General features: G+C 40.8%; 3 protein-coding genes across 4 annotated transcripts in view; 2 read left to right on the top strand and 1 right to left on the bottom strand.

The window, feature by feature from the left end:
• Positions 1-12,471, top strand: part of Pvf3 (PDGF- and VEGF-related factor 3) — a 68,770-nt gene that overhangs the window by 8,069 nt on the left and 48,230 nt on the right. The gene's annotated exons all lie outside the window — the stretch shown is intronic.
• LOC108072835 (zinc finger protein 30 homolog) overlaps positions 1-12,471 on the top strand; it is a 104,415-nt gene that overhangs the window by 54,237 nt on the left and 37,707 nt on the right. The window lies entirely within an intron of this gene.
• Positions 9,483-11,154, bottom strand: LOC108072850 (putative inorganic phosphate cotransporter). Its single transcript, XM_017164167.3, has one exon. It carries the CDS (start codon positions 11,076-11,078, stop codon positions 9,624-9,626), a length of 1,455 nt encoding a protein of 484 aa, XP_017019656.1. The 5' UTR covers positions 11,079-11,154; the 3' UTR covers positions 9,483-9,623.

Genomic DNA, 12,471 nt, shown 5'->3' with positions numbered 1-12,471 from the left:
GTAAAGTGTTACCATAATTTTCACGGTGTCAAGGCCACTCCTTTTCCACCCAAACCCATATATATCCTTCAAAATTCGTACCTATAAATCGAGCGGAAAACCTCATGTAGTTCTGGTAACCTAATATCCACCAGAAAAACCCCGCCCAAATGGGAAATTAGATTTTATTTCACGCAACACTTGCGAGTGACAAAATAGCAACGGAAACAACTGCAGGCGGCTGAAAATAACACGCTTGTCAAAGAGTCGCGTTGACGATAAATCATGACCGGCAAACGAAAATATTTTTGTTGACGCATTTGTTTGCAGGTCCATTGCGAAATGCCTGCCCTACAATTTCCGCCTCCACCTAACCCCCGCTTTACCGCCCCCTTTCCCCTCTACAAAAAAGCAAGCCGCAAAAGACAAATTGAAAGTCGTGTCGGCCCGCTCATGGGTAGGGGTTAAAATGCAGAGAGAAAAAGAGTCACGGTCATGCCGGTTATTCAAAGCGCCAACAAAATAAAGAAAATAAATAGAAAAAAAAACTGTAACTGAACTGAACTATTGAACTGTAAACAGAAAACTAAAGCACTCACAGCTGAAAAACCTATCAACAGAAACTAAGCCAAAAATAAAAGAAGAAATGGATGGGAAAACAGTGTGACTTCTCTCAAGCGAATTTTAATGAATTTTAAACTGATTTGATAAATTTTTTGGAATTATTAAAATACTTTTATTTAACTATCAAATCTATTAAAAAATGTTATCCTGAAAAAACCACTTAAATTTACTAGGTATTCTTTGAAAAATGTATATAAAATCATTATGTATATCTATATATTTTAAGGATTTTTCTACTATATTTTATTACCTAACTTTGTAATCAATTTCTCACAAAACAAATGGCTTTTCAAATTCCAAATCAGAGGTTCGACTGTACTTTTGCTGCCCAAAAGATACAAATGTATCTAAGCCCCATTTATGCCTGTGTGAGTTGTGCATTCTAATTCATCAAAGGCCAGCAAATAAATCAAACCATACCCAAAAGAGGGGAATAAAATTTGGTTTTTGATGATCTGGAACCACCTCACTGACACCTGCTGCGCCGCATTGTCCCACCTGTACCTGTGTATCCGTATCTTCAGGTGCTCTTTAATCTCTCCTGTCGTAAATCGAGGCAACAAAGGTCAAAGGTGGCCTGGCAAATGTCTTCATTTTGGAGTCTAAGTATATTGAAGTTGATGCATTGCCCGGCTGGTCATTAAAAATTTAACATAAATCTCTTGAGTCAGTCATGCCACTCCAGGAACCCCCATTCTGCCTGAGTATCTGTGTGTGAGTGGTGGTGTGAGTGGTGGTGTGCCTGGTATGTGTGTCAAAAAGTCGCTGCAAATTGCAAACCCATTACACACATGTATAAAGTATAAGAGCCGCGATTAGAGAGCCAAGGGAAAAACTCTGTTGAACGAGAACACACCCAGCCTAAGAGTGTGTGCTTGAGGTGTGTGTTTGTGTCACACTCGCGAGTGTCACACAATTTTGGTTGGTTGAACAGTGGAAGTGGAATTTGAAAGGCTTTAAAATTGGCCAAAAATAATAAGATTTCCCAAGGTAAAAGATGATATATTTTAAAGTCAAAGCTAAGAAGATTTTTGTAGTTAAAATTAATGGGTTTAAATACCAAATACTTATCACTCTATAAATTCACAATAAAATTGATTCAAAGGCGATTTGTGACCACTGTTGGAGCCCAACTCATTTGGCATTACAAAAGTCGCCTGTGAGTGGCACATGAAAAATAACCGAAACTTATGGGAACCAAAAAATTGTCATGCATTTTTTGACAGCTAAATCAATGAGCATATTTTTGGGGCCGCGCGACAATCCAATGGAATCCAATGCACTCAAAGTCGCATGGAATATGGAATTTCGAATGCTGAATAATGCAGCTAAAAATTCATAATGGGGGGTCTCTCCGTTTTTATGGCAGCTGGCAGGTTGACAACAATCTGCATTTGAATGCGTTTTAATTAATGTCTGCGGCCGGCGATACGAAGATGATAATGATGATGACTCAATTTCTGGTCTGGGTCCCCAATTTGCGGCCAAAACATTAACCCATTGTGCCGCAATTGTTTGACACAACGTAAATCTCTTTTGCAGGCGCGTCGTCACAATTTATGACATTCGAAATTGTTGGCAGCGAAAGACGGCAAATTGAATGCCAATGCCAGTTGGACGTTGTCAATAAATCGTCTAATTGATTCGATTGGCATATTGAAAGACCAGTAGCCGGACCCCCTGATGCCTCCTCTCCCATATGATTAATTTCTTCTCTACCATTTCTCTGTGTATTTTTTTGTGTCTGTGGTAAATTGTTAGAAATTTCCAATGTCTCCGGTTGCACTCGGCTTGCATTATGCATGAGGAACGAGATTCAAGTTCGGTCTCCTCGGTTTGTTCAATTGACATGCGGACAAAGCCCCAGTGCGTTTCATCAATATTTCATTTCGGCATTTCGTTTGGGCATTTATAAGCGATTTCCTTTTATTACACAATTTTATTTCAATTTTATTGGATTCCGATTGGGAACAATGCACTCGTGAGGTTTTAAAAACGAGACCCACGAACCCTAAGGTGTTTTATACCGGAGCTCTGGGTGGGGCCTTCAACTGACTGACTGACTGACACCTTAACACTTTCGCTTTTCAATAAAAATCAACTCGATTTAAAGGGGCTTGCTAGTGTGATTTTCGAGACCCCATAAAGCAGAACATTTGAGTATTTTTTAAAAGCTTATTTCCAGCTTTCCAGCTAATCCAATGTGAATTTATGTCACTGATTTCTTAAGTTTTATTTTTGGCGGAGAAGCTAATCAAGGCAACAAAGTCAAGGTTTTCCAAAAATAATTAAACGCCGGCAAAGGAAGACTCGCCAGTGTGTTGTGCAAGTCTATAAATTTTATCAAATTTTTTTTTTGATTTTTAATGAAACATAAATTATATTGTGTAATTTGAATATTAGTATGAATATTTATTGTTTATGTTAACAAATGCAGAGTTGTGTAGAACAAATTAAATGTTTTTCTAAGAAATAAATGAAGAAATGATATTACAAGCTTTTATTTTATTTATTTTATACATCCTATAAATCAATTAATTAATTTTTATTCATTTAATCTATTATTCAATATCAAAATCATAAAATAGAAACCTTTACCTCCCATTACACTTGGCCGCAAGTTGTGGTAGTTCCTAGAAGTGCTGCCAATAAATCAAGCGGTCTTTCATCGCCCATTAAAGCAACCATAATTTGCATACTCCATACTCTACTGCATCCACAACCATATCTGACCAGCTACCATTGTTGTTAACCCATGCCACCCCCTGCCTGGCCATCTTACCTGCGGTGCTCTACACCTGCTGTTCATCGCTGTGCGCTTCATTGACCACAAATCGCAGATTGCAAATAGCTGGAACATTGAGCGGAGAGAAGACCCTCGAGGTCGACTCATAAACTAAACGCTATCAAAAAGCCAAATGCTTGCTGGGGCTTGGTTAATCACTTCATCAACGTCCAAATCGCCGGCAAATCAACCAGAAATGGGAGGAGGCAAATTGGATTCTCGGATTCGATGGCAAACAAATTTGAGAGTCATCAAAATTGATTTTAATACTCTTATTGGAATTATTTTAAAATTAAGAAAGCATTGGTAGTTGGGGATTTTACTTCTTATTATGAATTTTTAATAAATTAATAAAAAGCCTTTTATATGATTTTTATTTTCAAATAGTTAGGGATTTTTTGGATAAAGCTTTTAATATTTTTAAGTGCTTAACTTAAGTCTGTTATGATATGGGAAAATTCTTTAAATAATTAAATAAGATTTTTTAATCAATTCATATTTTTCAGAGAGAGTATTAATTTGTTGCTTCCCAATTTTTTGTATCACTTAGTCGTGGCCTTCGTGTCCACCGCAGGGCAGTTGCAACAGTCTGCCAGTCCGCACTTCATAGCCTGTAGTCTCAGTCTTCACTTAATGCACTCGAAAAAAAATATAGGAAAATCAAGAGAAGCTTCTAAATAATATTTCCAATAATATAAAGTTTTTAGTTAAATTTTGATTAAATCTGAAGACACATAATTGAATATGAATATAGGAAATGAGTCTGTAGAAGTGATAAAGATGCTTTTATAAATCCCAATTAAAATATTTGATTTGAATATTTAAAAATATTTTAATAAAATCCAAGAATAGATATTAAAATCTCACTTTATTTTTGTTAGTAACCATAGTATCTCCCTGTGTAATGCATCGTCTTGTGGTGGAAAATCTCAGCTCTACGTGGCTCGAGTTCGGTTTGTGGCTGGCAGACAGACGGCGAACTGCCAACTAATAATTGCCAAAGGCAGGGGGGAAAATGCCGGGGAAGAGACTGGCAAATGAATTTGCACAAAGTTGCAAATCATTTGACAGGCGGTGGTGGCTGCTACAAGATTTTTGCTCTGGCTGCGCTCTTGTTGGTTTTTGCATTCCGCTGGCGCGTCTCTGTGTGCTTTTGCACAAAACTTTGGCTGCTGTTTGCCACTTTGATGATGTCATATGCAAATGCCCAAGACCGAATGCGAAAGATAGGGGCAAGCTACGGGACAGATGCCAAATTTTCAGAGCCAATCTCTCGGCCGGGGCATATGGAAATGACAAAGGTGATGCTAATGGTGATGGATATCGCTGTTGATTATGTCCCCCCTCGATCGGAATGCTGTTTGCTATTTGTTTGTTATTTCAAGAGTGATTTATGCCGAATATTTGACTAATTCTTATCGCATTTTTTGCATCTCTTTGCAGGTGAGTGAGTATTCTGGCAGTGACATTTTCGAGATTGCAATTCGGGGAATGCCTAAATAATAGCAGGTGACAAATGGAAAGGGTAAGCTTAAAATAGGAGGTTTTAAAATATTCTTTACATTTCTCTGGGTATTTTAGTAAATATTTAAAAGCAATTTCAGGTAGTTAAATATCTCATTTAGAAATGAATGAATGCCTTTTGAAGATATGGTTTCACTTTCACTTTAAGGTTTTATTTTCAAGCCTTGTTTGAGCCTCGTTTTTACGAGACTCCTACTTCTCCAACTATGCCCTTTACGTAGCGTGAACGCTGTAAACACTAAATTGTAGCATTTTATGGATCCTTTTCCTTCATCCTTGACCTCCCTCAAGGTTCGCATTGTAATCAACTCGAGTCTTGCTCCATTGCCACTTGGCTGGCAGGCGTACTGGCAGCCAAGCGAGCCACGCAATTTGTAACTTGTTAAGAGAGCGAGAAAGAAGGAAAAGAAGACCCAGTCCGGGCGTGACTCGGCTCCCTGGTGCCCTCCGTTCACCTGTTTGTTCCTGAAGCCGAGTGGACATATGCCTAACGACCCATTAGTCACGTCAAATCGGCAACACGAACGGCCGCAAGTGCGAAAACAAAGGAGCAACGTTGTCCGGAAAGAAGAGAAACAAATAAAAACAGATGGAGGTAGGGGTCCCGAAAAAATAGAAACGAAAACAATAAAGCCAAAGTGATCGTGACCAATTGTTGGCTTTTGGTCACTGGACCAACAATCAACAATCAACACCCAACTTACACAGGGAAGGCGGCAGCAGCAGCAGCAGCAACATGCAACCAACGGGCGACATCGATTGGATATCTGCAAATATTTGCCCCTGTTGACGAACTTGCGGCCATTTTCGCCACCTTTTTCCCCACTTTGGCAACCACCCACTTAACCCTACACTGCCATCACTCATTGCGGGCACTCTCTAGTAGTGGCACCAAATGTGCATAGACTGTCCATCAAGTGACCGCAAAATGTTGCCAACACTATGCGACGGACCAGAAATGCGACCAGACCAGAAATATCCGTCCGGCTTTCCGGTTCTTCACTCTCACTAGGAGAAATATATGGTTAAAATACTAATTTTAAAGGTGAAAACTAAAAGGCTGTCATAACTCTCATCACTTTCCTCTAAAAACAAACCCTATTCAAGGGCTTAATAGTAAAAACTAACCCCTTTTAATGAAAACATAATTAAATAAATAAATTCCCTCCAGGTAGATACTAATCCCCCTTTTTTCCAGTGCACCGTTCGTGCTTGCGGCCACTTGCAGGCCATTCCGATGGTATTCTGCCTTCGTTCAGACACCTTAAATCAAATATGTATATATTGTAATGGGACGTGACAGGTCGTACTTTATGCGGCTCTGATTCATCATCAGGCTCGGTTCTTCATTGTCAGCTGCGGCATTAAGAGAATTAAATTTTATGTGCCATCTGCCAATGATTTGACAATTGAATTTGCGAATTAACATTGGTTTTGGCGGGCGCTTTTTATTGCATTTTCCAGGGACACATGTGGTCCATGCAAATGAACACATATCCCATTTTCAGTTGCGAAAAATAAACCAGCAAGGACAACAGCGAGAGAAACAAGCTAAATCCATTTAGGGCGCGCAACCAGAGACTGGCATCCCCTTTAATACCCGGGACCTATCCCAATGCAGGAAAGTGTGTGCAGGGTGTAGAAAAACGAATTTCCAGAAAATATTCCGGAAGCTACGAAAAAAAAAAACAGCAGAGCAAGAGATTTTTGGGGGCGAAATTTTTACCCCTTTTTTTCGGTAGAAAATAATCACCCCCAAGCTCTTAGAAATTCAGAATCGCAGCTTCCTCACGTAGTGTGCGTTAGTTTTTGTGGCCTTGTCGGACAAGGGTATGATGACTTTATCAAGGGGATTGAGTTCTGACAGATCCTGGACGAAGTGGAGTATATTTTCGGCTGCTCTTTGGCAGGCAGCTATCAACTTTGATGTCTCTTTAAGTTTGGGAAAGACGATTAACCTGGGGAAAATCGTGTCTATCAGCATTTGTTTTGATGGTTATAGGGGTAGTTAGCTGATGAATTAAATGGTTTATATTTAAATTAAAATCTATTTATGAAAGACCTTACCTTCACTTAAACCTCTCTTGTTGGCCTAGCCATTTATAATTTCTACTAACTTATTTAGAACATTTTTTTCCAGCCTCCACTTAGAAGGAATTTCATTCAGTTTTGTTCAAGCGTATCTCCATTTTCGTCTTGCCTTCTAAAGTGCTATTTTCATGGCTTGGATTTTGTTTCTGGCCAAGTGCAATTCAGCTCATGTACTACTGGCCTGGCCCGCTTCCCGTTCCCCATACTGCATACCGCACTGCCATACTGCCATGGTGCCGTAGTGCCATTCAAAAGCATCCACGAAATGGGTCTAGTGCATGCTCCGCAGCCTTCGTCCTTCGCATCCTTTGTCCTTGGCGTTGGGGGGCTTCGGCTTGCCTCTCTGTTCCGTTTTGCAAGCAAACAAATAGAAAACGTTGCCCGCTGTTTGTCGCCATATGTTCTGCTTGGCGGGGGATTCACACAACCCAACTGTTCTAGGGGGGTTTATTTGGGCTTGGGTTTGGGTTCGGGTTGGGGTTGGAATCCTGGAGCAGCAGCAGCTGCTGTCCTGCTGCACTGGCTGCCCGAAATTGAGTTTTTGGCCACGACTTGGATTTATTTGCATAGTCGACACGAAAGCATTTTAAGGCTTCCACAGGAATGTTATTTGGAGTAGGGTCAGTTCAGTCAGTGAGTTCATGTGCGTGCACTGTGGAATGGAGTGGCAAGTAGATAAGAGTTTTTGAATTTATTAACCTTCATTTTAAATATTAAATATTTTTGAGAACTTGAAATAACATATTTTTAAGAATCCAAGGATTCTGGCATTAATATTAACAATGGTATTCAAAGTTTACAAATTTAGATGTCTTCCTTACTCTTAAAATGATTTTATTATGGTTTTTAGTAATATTTTTTTAGTCAGTTATTACAATCTTCCATTTTGTATTTATCATTCATTCTCTTTTTCTTGTTTGTTTATTTATATAAATATATATTTTTTTTATTTAGTGTTCCATTTGTCATGTTTGTATTAATTTTTTGCAGAGCACCCAAGTGACCCGAAAGGCTTTTAGAGTCGGCTTATAGGCTCAGGCTCTCAGGAGTCCTGAGACCTGAGTCCTTGCGCCTAGGCCCTGGTCCTTGGTGTGCTCCTTCTAATCCTCGTATCCTGGCCAAGCCGAGAGGCTGAAGCTGATGTGTAAATGCCGTCATAATGCTTGTACCGACGTCAGCTTGACAGCTTTCCCCCCTGTCCACATTGTGGGCGTGGCACGTGGCTGACCAAGGGAACGGAAGGCTGAGCAATCGTCAAGGATGGGCAGCACACACGCACACAAACACGTGGGTCCTCGTGGCAGCTTATTAGTATGCAGCTGGGTTCGCTTTTCGGGTCCAAAAACTAGGGGGCTTTTCGTACCTCTCCTAAAACCCACTAACCCACATGCAGACATCTAAGCGTGTGTGTTGATGCATTTTACTACGTGTTCGTGTCATGATTCAGTTTGCTTTAATTAATTTCGTACTCCATTTGCCAGGGAATCCCCTAAACAGTGGCTTAAATTAACCGTTGCACGAGAGCTGCCTTCGATAAATGTTCATCTTCGATTGTCGGTGTATGGTGAGAAATTCACTTTTATATTTGGAATAATTTATGTAGATTTTTATAACTAGCTGCCGGTATCTTAAATTGAAATCTTTGGAATTCTTTTATATCAATTCAAAATTATTCTCTACCATAAATATTACAAAATAAAACCCCCTCATGTACGTATATCCCAATCTAGGCCACTCATTTCCCTGTTTCACTTTCACAAATCTAATCAAACCCGAGGCCAGAACATCTCTCAGATTAATTTGTTAGCCCATCACATGCACTTGGCACACTTTCGTTGAACCCAGAAAAGAAATTCAAGAATGCACGAGGAAAACCCACAGGACGCACTTTCAGTTCAGTTTTCGCAGATTTAGCAATTTTTGATTACATTTCAATCTCATACAGCCACGAAAATTGCAGCGAAATATACAGACATTCTGCGAAAAAAACAAAAGAAAATCCAGCAAATGGTAGGAAAATGCAATTGGCGCGAAAAGCGGGCATGGCCCGAGGTCGTTGGGGAAAAACTCGAGCAGAAAATGCAGCTAGAAAATATGTATCAAAATTAAATTTCAATCGAATCGCAATTGCAAACCCAATGGGAATGGTAAATCGTTGCAAAATGTTGTTATTTCGCCAGTGACTCCACTGCAGTTTTGATTGCGAGTTGATTTGTAACTTAATTTATGCCATTTTCTGCCCCCAGCCTACGATTTCGGTATCATTCGGTTATCATTTCACTCGAGAGCAGCTTAGTTTAGCAACATGTACGTTGGGGAAAAGGGAAAAGCCACACGCACTTGGCACATTTTGGGGAAAAACTGAATTTCCTGGCTTGATTAGCTTGCCATCGGATTGAAGTGTTCTAGCCGATATCTCTGATGTGTGATTGATGGCTCTGCAAGCCTTGCTTGCTTTTAAAAATAAAAGTTTCTTGAATAAGAATACACAAATTACAAGGGATTTTATTTGAGATTCTCAAAACAAATCATGTGTGTGTTGGTCTTTAAGCGACGCCTACAAACAAATTTAGCTTATACTATTTGTTTCTTTTTGTTTTTACCACGGCTAGATTTACAACTACTTCGGTGGTTCCTCAGTCTTCTTTTTATTCGAGTTGGTACCATCGTTGAAGGGCTGTATTTCGCCAGAGGCCCAGATGCAGTAGACTATAGCCGTGACGACCAGTACGACAAAGGCGACCCAGAAGACCAGGCGCCACTCCATCATAGTTGTGTTCGGCGTCATTACTCCGACCAGGTAGGGAGTGATCACGCCCGTAAGGGAGCCGATGCCGTTGCTTATGGCCATCAGAACGCCAGCGTAGTTGGGACTCATGTCCAGCGGGGTGAGCTTCATTCCGGCATAGTAGGTGCCCATCGTACCCATGCAGAGGGTGAAGAGAGCCACGACCAGGATGCGATTGCAGCCAGCATAGGAGGCCCCAACCATGAGTACGGCCGGACAATAGGCCGCGAAGCCCGTCATGATCTTGCGCGTGTTGGTGATGCTCATGCAGTTGCGATTAATCATTAAATCCGCCACCACGCCGCTGGTCAACGAAATGATCCACATCATCATGTAGGGCAGGGAGGAGTACAGACCGTTGTTCTTGATCGAGAAGCGCATGACGTCGGCCATGTACTTGGGCAGGCAGGACACCATGATGTAGAAGCCCCAGTCGTGACCGATCTGGGCACTGATCAGCGACCACATGGGTACGCTGGTGAATATCGCCTTCCAGGGCGTACCCGGCATATCCTTGCTTTTCGGAGGAATCTCCCCCTGCAGGTAGTCCCGCTCCTTCGCCTTGATAAACGGATGTGTGCCGGGGCTGCTGTAGCACAGTGCCGTGAAGATCAGAAACCAGAGAATGGCCAGTGCGCCGAAGAAGTAGAACAGCCACGGCCAATCGAAATGGTGCAGAAGTAGGCCAGATAGATAGTTGCCCAAAATGCTGCCCACCTGTCCGCCTCCAAGCACCAGGGCGCCCAGCATGCCGCGCTCTCTCTTCGGCACCCAGGCAGACAGCAGGCAGCTGAGCGCCGGAAAAGTTGTGCCCTCACCCAGTCCCATTAGCACACGAAGTACGATGAGGCCAATGTCCTCGGTATAAACGATGGTCACCGGTGTTATCAACGTGAATATTGCTGTGGCAAGTATGCCCAGGCTAAGTGTCCACTTTCCGCCAAACTTGTCCGCCAGAATGCCGCCTGGCACATGAGTAATGAGGTAGCCAATGTAGAAGGAGGCCAGAATGAGGCCCTGTCTCTCCTGAGTCCAATCATAAGTGCCGGAAGAGCTTTTCGGAGGCCCACCGGAGGGATCGTCAGCTTCGCACAAACCTTCCTTGGGCGTATCCGTATAGTTTCTCGGGATTACAAGCACCGTGATGGCCTGGGAGAGGCAGACGCGCATGGTGTAGGCATTCACAATGGCAAAGAAACCCATAATGGCTAGGATCCAGCGTTGTGGCACGATGAAGGCCTTGGATAACTTGATGGCCCAATCGGGCTGAGCCTGTGTATTCTCCATTCCGTTTTTAATATCAACAAAAACTTGTAACTGAACAAACTATGAATGATTATTTGTAGGCGCTATGTTCATTGCCACCTTCGATCGAAATCTATGAATTTTCATTACCTATATATTCATTAAGTAATAATATTTCCCAAATATCTTTAGGCCCTTCAACAAACGGGCATAAATCATCTTTAATTTTGATCTCCGCACGTCACCTTAAACCGTTTCCATTAGTCCAGATCCCTTGGTGTTCTTCATCCGTTACTATCTCCCCTTAAAGCAAATCCTGTGGATGCGCTTTTCCTGCTCCCTGTCCCATTTCCCAGCTCAGCTGAGCTCACGTAATCAAGCCGCTCATTTCCCCAGTCACCAGTAACAAATCCTTCAGCTGACATTTCCCTTTTTAAAACTGCTTAACTTACTGCTTCGGTTACTGGGTGTTGTTGCACTGCCTTCCCCCGCTTTTCCTCCTCCGTTTTCCCACTGGTAGCAAGTCTCCCAGCATCACAGCTCATTAATCAACTGGAAAAGCGTTGAGCTCGCCGCTGTTTTTGCAGCATCGCCCCGTCGTGTTGACGTTCACCTCGAAAATGTCACTTTCTTGGGCGTGAAATTTTCCAACATTCCACCCACCTAGTGAAACGAAACTTTGGTTTTCGGTTGATTAATTGTTTAGTTAGTGATTAGGGAGAAAGAGTGACCGCAAGCCGAGCAAACCAAGGAGACTTTAAGCTCGGTTCCAATTAAAGACGCTCACGAAACGCGGCCAAAACCGCGCTCTTGCCAGATAAGGCACACGCGATTTTAACAGCGTCGCTTTATTGGTTGCGGTTTCAATAAAAAAGAAAAAAAAACCTTTCAAGAAGCATTATTGCCACTCCAGTGATGAGTTTTTTATTTCACTTCACCGTAGACAGTGCACTCTGCATAAAAATTGAGCTCTCTGAAGGGTTGAGACACTTTCCAACTTAATTATAATACAATTTCAAGAGAATTTTAACAGAATATTTAAGAAAATGTTAAAATATTGTGGTTTTTTGTATATAAATATATATTTTTCATTGAAGAGTTTATATTAATTTATATTTTTAATAATTTTAAATTAATTTGTTTGGTATTATACATTAAAATAATGTGTTTTTATTATAAATAAATATAAAAAAATACATATTAATATTATATTGAAGAATTTGTTTACTAATTTATATTTCTAACAATTTTAAATTTATTTATTTGTATACAAAATTGTTTAGATAATGTGTTTTTATTGTATATAAAAATACATTTCATATTGCTGAGTTTTTATTAATTTTTATTTGTAATATTTTATATTGATAATAATTTTAAATTAATTTATTTGATTATAATTATTATGTGTTTTTATTGTATAGTATATTGCATATAA

This window comes from Drosophila kikkawai, chromosome 2L (assembly GCF_030179895.1).
Source record: "Drosophila kikkawai strain 14028-0561.14 chromosome 2L, DkikHiC1v2, whole genome shotgun sequence".
NCBI classification, from domain to species: Eukaryota; Metazoa; Arthropoda; class Insecta; order Diptera; family Drosophilidae; genus Drosophila; species Drosophila kikkawai.
Note: the sequence above shows the minus strand (reverse complement) of the source record. Positions and strands in the feature narration are given on the sequence as shown.

Bases quoted from the DNA above. Each gene is read 5' to 3' on its own strand.
- LOC108072850 (XM_017164167.3), bottom strand. From the start codon at position 11,078: ATGGAGAATACACAGGCTCAGCCCGATTGGGCCATCAAGTTATCCAAG.